The 12,746-nt window shown below is 47.8% G+C and overlaps 1 protein-coding gene across 1 annotated transcript; it reads left to right on the forward strand.

The window, feature by feature from the left end:
• The first annotated feature begins 6,911 nt into the window (after nt 1-6,911).
• Nucleotides 6,912-11,194, forward strand: LOC137434943 (actin, alpha cardiac muscle 2). The gene is made up of 7 exons (XM_068128194.2): nt 6,912-7,248; nt 9,017-9,173; nt 9,329-9,653; nt 9,754-9,915; nt 10,043-10,234; nt 10,418-10,599; nt 10,720-11,194. Exons 2-7 carry the CDS (start codon nt 9,045-9,047, stop codon nt 10,861-10,863), a joined length of 1,134 nt encoding a protein of 377 aa, XP_067984295.1. The 5' UTR covers nt 6,912-7,248; nt 9,017-9,044; the 3' UTR covers nt 10,864-11,194.
• Nucleotides 11,195-12,746: the final 1,552 nt, after the last annotated feature.

Consider the following 12,746-nt stretch of genomic DNA (forward strand, 5'->3'; position numbering starts at 1 on the left):
GGTTAGCGGTTAGATCGACTTATAGCCGAAGCGGGCCCTCGGTGCATGCCGGGCAGCTTCGTGTGCCGCGGTGACCAGCGGGGATCGTGACCGCGGCGGTTTGGAAAGAACCGCCGTACGCGATCCACGCCGGGCCACGCTCTGAACAGCCGCGTCCGTGCTCCGCTCAGCGGAGCGGGCAGCCCGGTAGGAAGGGTCGTCACGGCAACCCTTTGTGGTTGAGGCGTTCCGGCAGGGCGAGATCGGGTCATTGGACGGCTCCGTGCCGAGATGGTGCGTGGGATCTCGGCCCGGGTAAGCCCCCTTCCCTGCACCGAATGCTGGACTAACCCAACCGCCGGCACCAAACAACCCGCATTCATTGCTCGGCTTTGCGAAGCCGAGCTTTAGAAATGAATTGGCGCACCGAGAGGCTCAAGTGAGTAGACGTGTGATGATGATAGTGTTTTGGACCCGAAATTAAAAAGCAAAATTTGATGATTGGCAAAGGATTGGCAGATGGATGATTGGCAGATGATTGGTAGAGTGATTGGCAAATTTTTGATTGGCTGGAATTTGGTGAGCAAAATTTATACTGAGAGATACCCGATGTGGTGGGATGGCAACTCTGCCATCCCTCACAACGGGGGCAAAGGAGCACTAGTTATGGGGTTTGTGGCAGTGAAAACTAGCCCGGGAGGGTTAGGATAAAATGATAGGGATCCAGAGAAGATGACCATAGGTAACGGTAAGGTTAGGTAGTGACACTGATACCTGTAGTGGGGACGCAGGTAGATTAGTTGGATTATAATGACGAGGGAGCGCAATAATGTAAGGGGCGACGGGGAAGCGCGAGTTTTAGCAGGGCACCAGGTAGATTAGATGATGCCGTGTGAGTGAGTATTGATATCGGTGAAATGAGGAATTGCGGGGCAATGCGCGGGAGAGATGTGTGTATGAGCGTAGGAAAATCTGGGTGCCTAAGGCAATGGTTTTAAGGATCGAAAGTGTATTGAGCGTGGAAGTGTATGGAGCAGTGAGTGAGGAACAATTGTGATTGCACAGGTGTGCAACTGAACAGGTGTACGAAGCAGTGTATGAGTGAGTGATGGTGATGTGTGTTGTGTTGACCAAATGGTCCAGGGAGGAAGGAGGGTGCAGGTAGCACCAGGAGTGATTGCACAGGTGTGCAACTACAGGGGTATGGAGAATGGTTGAGTGGAATACATGGAGTATGGAATATATGGAGTATGGAATGGATGGTATGGAGTGAGTATGGTGGAAACTGTGGAGTGGAGTGGATGGTGCTAAGGTGTGAATGGGGGAAGAGTGGACCCCTATCACGAATACCCAGGGAGAGTAGTGTAAGTGTTAGGTAGAGGGTACAGGTAAATTGTGGTTGGATATTGGCATCTGTGGTGCGTGTGGAAGAATGGAGTTTGGATGGGTGCATTAGTGATGTGGAAATGGCTGGGCGTGTGGCCTGTTAGTGTGTGTAGTTGGTTGAGCACTCCACCACTGTGAGGATGTCGGCCAGGTGAGGCCGCAGGTGGGCTCTGGGAGCCGGTAGAGTTGTGGATGGGGCCCGAGGATCCGGAGGACGGACCCGGGTAGCCCAGTGCCAGAGAGGGCATCGAGTGGGGAGAGCGCCAGAGGGCCTTCCCCAGTTAGATAGGTTAGGGTGAGGAGCAGGTAAGCTCAGAGGCAACTGCAGTGGTGGAGGTGTGCAGGTGGGTAGACCTGCTGGGAGAGCTACACGACTCAGCCCGGAAATTGTGCAAGGGCACAGGGAGTTGAACCGGGGGAGTGAGACCCCAAATTGAGGAAGCACCACAGTTTGGTCAATGGGAATTTGGTTCTTAAAACCGCATAGAGTGTAAGAAGGCCAATGGTTTGGCAGGGAAAGACCCCGGGTAGTGTAAAGTCAGTTAATGTCATTTAGAGGATATTTAGGATTAAGAATCTCCTCGCACCATCTACATCCACACACCTGAGGTAGCGGGACTCCGCACCATGCCATGTTTTTTTTGTTATTTTATTGTGCAAATGTTTGGAATGTGAGATGCATCATGACGTGGGTGTGACATTGTGCTTTGTGTTCCATCTCTCCCTCCTTATGAGGATTGATGATGAGTTGGTGATGGCAAATTTTGGTTAGAGGGATTGTGGGGACGAATTTGGTATAGGGGAAATATGGGGAAGACGTGACGGTAGCGACGGATTTGTAATGTGTAAATTGTACATATGGGGTAAGGGCGAGGGTAGAGTAGGTAACAGGGGGGGTGACGTATGTTAGGGACGATATTTCTCACTTCGCTCTCCGTACGCACCTCGTCTTGCATTGCCTTGTTGATGTGTACCCTTGTGACCTTACCCCTCGCTCACCTGTCTTCCTCCCCCCCCCCCCTTGTCTCCCACCCGAGGACTGTGCGCCACTGGGCGCCGAGGGGAGCGTGCGGGAGTTCGCCATTGTGTGCCAGAGCTCTCGCAACCACAGCTGTCTGCATCGATGCACCACTTATGGACCACATGTCTGTGGCTGAGCACCACTTATGGACCCCATGGGTTGGGGCATGGCCCCTCTGCTGGAACCGGCCATGAAGGCCCGAGATCTTGCTGGCGGACCTTGGTCACAGGGCACCTATGCCACACAGGTGAACCACCCCTAGTCGGCCCTGTGGGCCATAAATAAAAAATGGACACGTTTTGTGCAAGTTTATTATTGCAAATAGGCCGCCAGCAAAGAAGTTGACAACATCTGGAAGAGCATTAGCCAGCAGAGGGAGCCGAAGAGCAAGACCACCAGCAGGGTTTGGGTTTACTGTTTTTATTGAACTGTGGCGACTGTGCACCGATTGGTGCTTGATGGTGTTTTGGTGCTTTCTGGTGCGTCGATGCAGCACAGGCTGTCTCCCCACCCCCCCCCCCCAAAAGAACAATCACAGGTCCTGGGTTCGTTTTGTAAATACCAGTAGCGTCATTGTAAATAATGCGCCCCACCGTAAGTGTTTAGTTTGAAAACCATTCCGCAATTCGGTTAGCTGTGGGCGTGAATCTGTTAGGCAGGGTGCAATGGAGCAGCGGGCCATATTTATTTGTGTTTTAAAACTGTCACACTCAGGGTCAGGTTAAATGTAGAGGGAACTACACCTACGTGCCACACTAAAAGTAAAAGTAATAGGCCCGGGACGTGCCTAAGAGGAGGAGGGTGCAGTGTTGTGGATATGAGAATTGTTTTTTTTTATTATGGTAAAATTTCACCCTCCTTCCTCCAGTTGTTGTGTATAAAGGTCAAAAGGGCGTCCCTTAGTTAGGTCATATACAATCACGTAGCCAAATCATAGATCTCCCTGTTCAGTAGTTATCTCCTTATTGTGTGTATTAGATTAAGGCTGTGTCTTCCATTAATTGACACTCCATTGCACCGAATTCAGACAAGGTAGATTCCCTGCAAATTCCCCTTTTGTCATGCCAACTGCATCGGGCGGTTTTCTGCAATCCGCTGCTGCTTTGTTTTGTGTGGTTTTTCGCCGCAAAACCTCCATTACGCACGCGGTCAAGTGGGGAAAGAAAGGCATGTCTCCACCTCGTCATCGGAGGGTGGGGCCAGGAGAGCCCCTACAACCAACCAACACGAGGGGTTTGGCTTGAGAGGGCGGAGGAAGAGCGATCGGGGAGGTTCGAAAAGGTTAGAGGGTGTGGCCGATATAACCCGCAGCGGGACGCTCCCCACGGCAGATGAGTCCTGGCTCCTGGGAAAGCAAGCGACGTCCCCACGGCGGCACGAAGAGATGATTGAGGAAAGAGGGAGAGAGACGTGAGGGGGTGCCTGTATTGCGGCAATAGGCCGAGACCCTCTAGGCCCTATTGCCGGTCGGTGAGACGCAAAGCGGAGCTGTGTTTGCCGGGTTTTTCGCCTCGACCCCAAAGCGTGGATCGGAGCGCGCGCTTGGAACCGGACCTCGACGCCACCATCTACCTGGACCCTCCTCTGCCGTCCCAAACAATTCCTGTCGTTCCATCCTTTTGTGTACCTGAGTTTGTTTTGTGTGTCTTGTCCCTGGGAATAAGTAAGACTGCCATAGGTAAGCTAGAAATTGCACTGTGTCATTCTGGTCCGTCCCTCTTTCTGTCTTTATTTTCGTATCCTTCCTTCTCCTTGGTTTCTTTGGTCTTGTAAATAGTACAAATAAATCATATTTGTATTTCCTACCTTGGTTCTTCTTCTTCTTCTTTCCTTTACATCCGTGTCATCCTTGTCTTTTCCCAATCGAATACCTGTGGCACGATTTGGCCAACGTTTCGGAATCGGATTTAGTGAATGCTAATGACTCGAACTTCGGGTTGCTAAAAACCGCTCGGCAACTAGACCATCTAAAACCGGGGTTCGAGCGGGAGTCCCTCCCTTGCTTCACGGTCAGGAGTGGCACTCAGGTCCTTGGGACTTTTTGTAGACCAAATACCCTGGCTGCTCCCGACCGGAAGGAGCGTTGGGACCCCCAGGACTCACGTCGGTCAGTCGCGGACAAGGGGATTAATCCCCCCTTCTTAAGGGGGAAAGGCCGACGTAGAGATCCGTAACAATATATATATATATATATATATATCCACTGCTTTGCCGATGACATCCAGCTTTTCATCTCCACCAAGTCCATCTCCACCACCACCCACTCTATCCTGACAAACTGCATCACTGAAATAAAATCCTGGCTTCAAATCAACTTCCTCAAACTTAACTATGATAAATCTAAAATAATCATCATTGGCCCAAAAACGCTCACCAAATCCACCCATAACATTGCCCTCAACATCGACGGTTTCCCAGTATCCACCTCCCCTCACATCCGGAATCTTGGCATCATCTTTGACCAAACCCTCTCCTTCGACAAATACACTAAACAGATCACAAAGACAGCCTTCTTTCACCTGAAAAACATCGCCCGTCTCCGTCCATCCCTCTCCTCCGTGGCTGCAGAAACCCTCATCCACGCCTTCATCACCTCCCGTCTGGACTACAGCAACAGCCTCCTCTATGGTTCACCCTCAATAATCACCAATAAACTCCAATACATTCAGAACTCCGCTGCCCGTCTACTCACCCATTCCCGGACCCGTGACCACATCACCCCCGTCCTTTATAAGCTTTACTGGCTCCCCATCCCCCAGAGAATCCAGTACAAAATCCTCCTCTTGACCTACAAAGCCCTCCATAACCTGGCCCCATCCTACCTGACTGACCTCCTCTCCAGACACACTCCCACCCGCAACCTCCGCTCTGCTGGTACCAACCTCCTGACCCCCTTCATCCGGACCAAATTCAGATCCTGGGGGGACAGGGCCTTCTCCATCGCTGCTCCCACCTTCTGGAACTCACTACCTCACACCATCAGAGACTCCTCCTCACTCACCACATTCAAAACATCACTCAAGACCCACCTGTTCAACACTGCATTCAACATTTAACCCACAGCATTTAACCCCTGATATGACTATCTCTTCTCCTTCTCAGCCTGTCATCCTTCCGAGGTCGGCTAATTGAGTACCAGTTCACTGGTAATTCCCTGCTTGTCGTAAAAGGCGACAAACAGGGTTGGCGGCAGGAAGGGCATCCGGCCGTAAAACAAAAAGGGGACCAAAAAAAAACAACAACAACCACGGTCCCCGAAAAAGGCCAACCCCCGCTTTGCGGGGTAAAATGGCCTCTAAAGGTGTTTTATTTTATTTTAATCTCTTCTCCTTCCTTTTGCTTTGATTATTTACCGATTTATTTTTGTCTTTTTGCACTTGTTTTTGGTACTCTGTCAAAGCGTCTTTGGGCTTCTTGAAAAGCGCTATATAAAATAAATGTATTATTATTATTATTATATATATACATACATACATACATATATATATATACATATATATATATATATATATATATATATATATATATATATATATATATATATATATATATCTCATATTCTGATATAAGAAACTCTCTGCAGAGTGTCGGTGCTGCTGAAGCAGTTTCTTTGCATAAGTGATACTGGGTGGTTTGCCATTGCTTTCACAGCAGTAGTTATGGCAGGAATTTGTAATTTGTTCATGGTGCCGGCGATAACTCGCCTACTCTTCACGAATCACACCATGAAACCTTTAATGTACACCAATGGCAGGTATTTGTTCATGGTGCCGGCGATAACTCGCCTACTCTTCACGAAGAACACCATGAAACCTTTAATGTACACCAATGGCAGGAATGTGTTCATGGTGCCGGCGATAACTCGCCTACTCTTCACGAAGAACACCGAGACATTTAACGTCCACGAACGAATAGTAACAGACGGGACACCCATTTTAACGTCCATCCGAGGGACGTCACACACAACCATGAATATCACGGTACCTGTGAAACACCAAGATGGCGGTTTCCAGCTGGGTTGGGATTCGATCCCAGGCTAGACAGCTTGGAGTCGAGCACGGACAAGCCTGAGGCTATCCCACAAAGTCCTATTCCAAACATTTTACAAAATCCAGGAGCAGAATGTTTCCACCGAACTTTATCATAAATATTTATTAGACAATTCCTTTATATCCTACAACAGAAGTTTTGCCATAAATCATTCCATATTACCCAAAATTACATGGATTTATGTATCAAGCACAGTGTCGTATTTATGACAAAGAGAAACATATTAAGATGTTACATTGTAGTTATTACTACATTGTGTTTGTCTTCATTATATACACAAATGCAAACAAACCATGGGACCTGGCACACCTGGCACGATCCACGACATCGCGACCATTAAGGGGTCGCACAAAAGGATCCAAAATATCTCCAACTTACCTCCATAAAGAACACTCATTACTCCGCCATGGAATACCTTTTCCTGCGCATCGACAAAATTTCTTGTAAAATCATAAACACATATTTACTTCGTCTCGAGACGCGCCGTTTGGTGGCGCGCGCACGCGCGTTCCTTTTAGGGTCATCCCTGGGAAAGCCAGAGCGGCGCCCCCGCCGGACGCTGGCATGGCCATAAAAGGTGTGACCTCCACGGCCATTGCCGGGGACTCCTCGCCTACAGCCAAAGCTACCAAACTGGCAGCGCCGAACCATTCATGGGCGCCGAGCGGTGCGGACGCCAAATTTGGACACGTTCCGAGCAGCGTCCAAAATGAGCAGATGCGACGGCCCAGGATAAAAGGAGACGCTCACCGGGCTGACGGGTACCCTCCTTCTCAAGCGAGGAGTCTCCGAAGCCTCTTAGCCTTGCACTGGTGAGTAGGTAATCCTCAGGTGGGGTCATGGTGATTACGACCATCGAACGGTTAGTGCAGACAAAGATGACGAGGATCTCCGTGTGGGGGACTTCATTTGCATAGTCGGTCTGACGTGATTTGCATCGATTGGCGAATTACAGAATTTAAAAAGTTTGTTCATTTCAATTTGCAATATTTTGTTCGGCTGAACGAATCAGTTCCAGTGGAGGCGTTGGGCATGGGAGGGAGTAATCAAAAAGATCATTTGGAACTTTGGAAATCTTAAAATGGGAAGAGAACATTGTACATGTATATAGACATTGTACAAGAGAACATTGTACATGTAGATAGACATTGCACAAGAGAACATTGTGCATGTAGATAGACATTGTACAAGAGAACATTGTGCATGTAGATAGACATTGTACAAGAGAACATTGTACATGTATATAGACATTATACAAGAGAACATTGTACATGTAGATAGACATTGTACAAGAGAACATTGTACATGTAGATAGACATTGTACAAGAGAACATTGTACATGTAGATAGAGATTGTACAAGAGAACATTGTACATGTAGATAGACATTGTACAAGAGAACATTGTACATGTAGATAGAGATTGTACAAGAGAACATTGTACATGTAGATAGACATTGTACAAGAGAACGTTGTACATGTAGATAGACATTGTACAAGAGAACATTGTACATGGAGATAGAGATTGTACAAGAGAACATTGTACATGTAGATAGACATTGTACAAGAGAACATTGTACATGTAGATAGACATTGTACAAGAGAACATTGTACATGTACATAGACATTGTACATGAGAACATTGTACATGTATATAGATAGACATTGTACAAGAGAACATTGTACATGTATATAGATAGACATTGTACAAGAGAACATTGTACATGTATATAGACATTATACAAGAGAACATTGTACATGTAGATAGACATTGTACAAGAGAACATTGTACATGTAGATAGAGATTGTACAAGAGAACATTGCACATGTAGATAGAGATTGTACAAGAGAACATTGTACATGTAGATAGACATTGTACAAGAGAACATTGTACATGTAGATAGACATTGTACAAGAGAACATTGTACATGTACATAGACATTGTACATGAGAACATTGTACATGTATATAGATAGACATTGTACAAGAGAACATTGAACATGTATATAGATAGACATTGTACAAGAGAACATTGTACATGTATATAGATAGACATTGTACAAGAGAACATTGTACATGTATATAGATAGACATTGTACAAGACAACATTGCACATGTATATAGATAGACATTGTACATGAGAACATTCTACATGTAGATAGACATTGTACAAGAGAACATTGCACATGTATATAGACATTGTACAAGAGAACATTGCACATGTATATAGACATTGTACAAGAGAACATTGCACATGTATATAGACATGTTGGCACTCGATTGGTGCTGATGAGAGCACCCTGCACGCAACGCCCTTTCAAGAGGACCATCGTGGTCCCATTTGTGCTCATTTACCATCGATTACCGTTTCAGTGGCCGCTGCGTTCGGTAACTTTACATGGCAATTGTGCTATCACAGGTAAATTACTGTATGGATAAAATTACTTGCTTTGAGCCACCACGTGGCTTCATGGCTTAACCGACCATTGTGCAGGGATGTTCGCAAGAGGCAAGTGCTGCTATATATGAGGTGTTTATCGGAGACCATTTGTTTCTTGTGCCTGCTGCCCTTTTTTACTCCAGTGGTGAGAGCGTCTGATATCAACCAATCATGTGTGACGACGAAGAGACCACCGCATTGGTGTGCGACAATGGTTCGGGTCTGTGCAAGGCTGGCTTCGCCGGCGACGACGCTCCACGAGCGGTCTTCCCCTCCATCGTGGGCCGTCCCCGCCACCAGGTGCTGTTCACCTGTCGGAAAGATAACGGGAAATGAAGCAGAACAAAATGGAATTCCGTGCTGAATGTTAGATTGTTTTCGGTCGTGTGATCTTCACGAATTCCCACTGACCCACCGACCCGTATTGAAGACGCCATTGCCATTTTATCCCACAGGGTGTGATGGTGGGTATGGGTCAGAAGGACTCGTACGTAGGTGATGAAGCGCAGAGCAAGAGAGGTATCTTAACCCTCAAGTACCCCATCGAGCACGGCATCATTACCAACTGGGACGACATGGAGAAGATCTGGCACCACACCTTCTACAACGAGTTGCGTGTAGCACCCGAGGAGCACCCAACACTGCTCACCGAGGCTCCCCTCAACCCCAAGGCTAACCGTGAGAAGATGACCCAGATCATGTTTGAGACCTTCAACGTCCCTGCCATGTACGTCGCCATCCAGGCGGTGCTGTCCCTGTACGCTTCTGGCCGTACCACTGGTGAGTGTCCCTTTGAAGGATTTGCTTATACCTTTTTGTAGTTGTTGGCACCTTGTTCAGATGATTGCCTTCGTCCTACTCACCCGGAGGTTCCTTGCAGGTATTGTGCTGGACTCCGGCGATGGTGTGACCCACAACGTACCCATCTATGAAGGCTATGCGCTGCCCCACGCAATCATGCGCCTGGATCTGGCTGGTCGTGACCTTACCGATTACCTCATGAAGATCCTCACAGAGCGTGGCTACTCCTTCGTCACCACAGGTGAGATGCGTAATGCACGACGCATGACACAGCACAGGCCTAGTGCCAACCTTTCCCTGGATATTTCCAATTCCTTCCATCGAACGACCCTCTCGATGACCTCCTATATTGACCTCCTCCACCACAGCCGAGCGCGAGATTGTCCGTGACATCAAGGAGAAGTTGTGCTACGTGGCCCTGGACTTCGAGAACGAGATGGCCACCGCCGCCACATCCTCCTCGCTCGAGAAGAGCTACGAGTTGCCCGATGGCCAGGTCATCACCATTGGCAACGAGCGTTTCCGCTGCCCCGAGACCCTCTTCCAACCTTCTTTCATCGGTGAGCCCACCTGGCTTTGGTTTTTCTTTAAAACATCCGATTTGGGTTTTGATGCCATCGCAACAAGAGTGATGATGACGTCTTTCATCAGCCGGAAAACTTCATGCGGTTATTAACTTCCAGGGATCCTGGTGTTTTCCACCGTTTGCATAACGAGTGTACGTCACACTTGTGTAATGACAGGTATGGAGTCCGCTGGCATCCACGAGACGACGTACAACAGCATCATGCGTTGCGACATCGACATCCGCAAGGACCTGTACGCCAACAACGTCATGTCCGGCGGTACCACCATGTACCCCGGTATCGCTGACCGCATGCAGAAGGAGATCACCGCTCTCGCTCCCAGCACCATGAAGATCAAGGTGGGCAATCGTCACCACCGAGAGTTCCACGACTTTCAAAATCACCTGCACCTGGACGGTCTGTCCCTGCCGCGATGTTAATCGACCGTTCTTTCTTGTTCTCCTCCTCCCACCCCGTAGATCATCGCCCCACCTGAGCGCAAGTACTCCGTCTGGATCGGCGGCTCCATCCTGGCTTCTCTGTCCACCTTCCAGCAGATGTGGATCACCAAGCAGGAATACGACGAGGCTGGTCCCTCAATTGTCCACCGCAAGTGCTTCTAAGCAATTGTCGCAACTCGAGCTATCCTGGCTCCACATCATCGAGCCACCATTATTACTCAATGTCCCGTCCCCCGATGACCTTTAGACATTTCTGTTCGACCTGGCAACTACGTTTCTCGAAATTTATCAATCTTTCTCCGGCCTCCATTGTCCGTCTCCCCCATCAATTGCCACGATCTGTACGTGTGAACTGCAACGCGGGATTATGACGACTGTCAATTGTAAAGTTTTGTTTCTATTCCTCGTGCTATTTATAAATGTTTACAGCTCTATGTTTTCAATAAAGATCGATGGCAGAGACGACATCGTGGTTCTGCCGAGGGTGATTGATCGCTCGCCCTAACATTGTCTGTTATTTCACAAAAGGTGATTGTACAAGCGAAGCACCTGGGACTGATGACGACAATCCGAAGCTACCTCCTTTTGATACGGCTAGAGTAGATAAAGAAGTTTGGAGACATTTTAGAAGGTGAAAAAGTTTCCTTAGACTTTGAGCGAATAGACGAGGGTAAAGTTATCAAGTTATCCCATATAGGGGCAGAGTTACACACCTATAGTGTATGGGGTCGTAGGGAGGTCTTTAACCGGTTTATTGGGAGGAATCGATCGATTAAAGTCGAAAGTTTTCCAATTGGAAAATCCGAATTTCCTGATTAATCCTGCGCTGCAGCATCTACTTGTTTCATTCGTTGGAAACCGTCAGCTTTTGAATTGTTCTCATGGTATAAAATACAGCAAACAACTTGCAAAACAACGTGGGTTTGCTTAAAAGTTCGAAATTCTTGCAAAAATAAAGAACTCGTGAAGTTTGAGCTTTTGAGAGTTGGTGGTTTTTTTTCCCGGGAGAGTTTGGCGGTGAATTTCTTCATCTGAAATGCGATGCTGAGAAATGAAAATGATAGATCGGTGGTTTAAACGGAAAAGGAAATCGATTTATAGTTCGAATCCAGCCGTTTCTAAAGAATATCATGAAAATGAAGTTTTCAGGCGCGGGAAGGGGGCGGGGCGTATATCACGCACGCCACGCGGTTATTTTTGGCTTGGGAAGAATTTGGACACCAGGGACCTATTGACGAGCCATGGTCGTCTATAAATAGTCGTTTTAAAATTAAACCAGGACAAGCACACACGCTGGATGAAGCTGTAAAAGGTCGTGCGCCTCGAGATATTTAAAATTGTCTTCATTAAAAGTTTCACCTCCTTTTTTCTCAAGACCATGAGTTTTCAGGTGCGCTGGCAGGATACAGCTTACAGGTGTGTGTGCGCTCACCTCTGAGCAGCCCAAGTACAAACTGCCACCATAGTGTCCCGCAGGCAGGGCGAGACATCCATACAGAGGACACGCAAAGCCAGCATTGGTCCTTCTTGGATGTAAAGATCCTACAGTGTCTTTTGGGAAGTGTAGGCGAGTTATCGCCGGCACTCTGGCACAAATTGCAAATTCTCTCGAAGCACACCGTAAGACTTTGGCGAAAACATGTTTCCCGGCCAACCCCAATAGTTGGGAATGTTATTCCGGGCGAAATCAGTTTCAGACGAACGTCAGGCCTTGCCAACACGTTCGTGAAAGACCTGGGCCAAGAATACACACTGTACGAGTCGCCGGCCACAACCTAATGGGAAAATGGCGTCGGGGGAGAGAGAGACACTATCTTCGAACATAAAAAAGAAATTCACATACTCAATGGTCACGTTGCACGTCCCACATAACCCACCTGACCTTACCTATACCTATATATCTACCTATTGTCCTCAACAGAGGTGATCTTGTAGAGTCCTTGAGCTCCACCTGGTTTGATGTTTTCACTGCTCGGTGAATGTAGTCATGGGGTCAGTCGGTCCCACCTCTTCCCCAACCCCTTCATTCCGCACCATTTACAGTC

Source organism: Myxine glutinosa, chromosome 9 (assembly GCF_964187855.1).
Source record: "Myxine glutinosa chromosome 9, kmMyxGlut1.1, whole genome shotgun sequence".
Taxonomy (NCBI): domain Eukaryota; kingdom Metazoa; phylum Chordata; class Myxini; order Myxiniformes; family Myxinidae; genus Myxine; species Myxine glutinosa.

Excerpts from the sequence above, each read along its gene's own strand:
- LOC137434943 (XM_068128194.2), top strand. The coding sequence starts at position 9,045 with ATGTGTGACGACGAAGAGACCACCGCATTGGTGTGCGACAATGGTTCG. Across the intron at positions 9,174-9,328 it reads TGGGCCGTCCCCGCCACCAG|GGTGTGATGGTGGGTATGGG; the intron begins GTGCTGTTCACC and ends TTTATCCCACAG. Across the intron at positions 10,600-10,719 it reads CCAGCACCATGAAGATCAAG|ATCATCGCCCCACCTGAGCG; the intron begins GTGGGCAATCGT and ends CCCACCCCGTAG.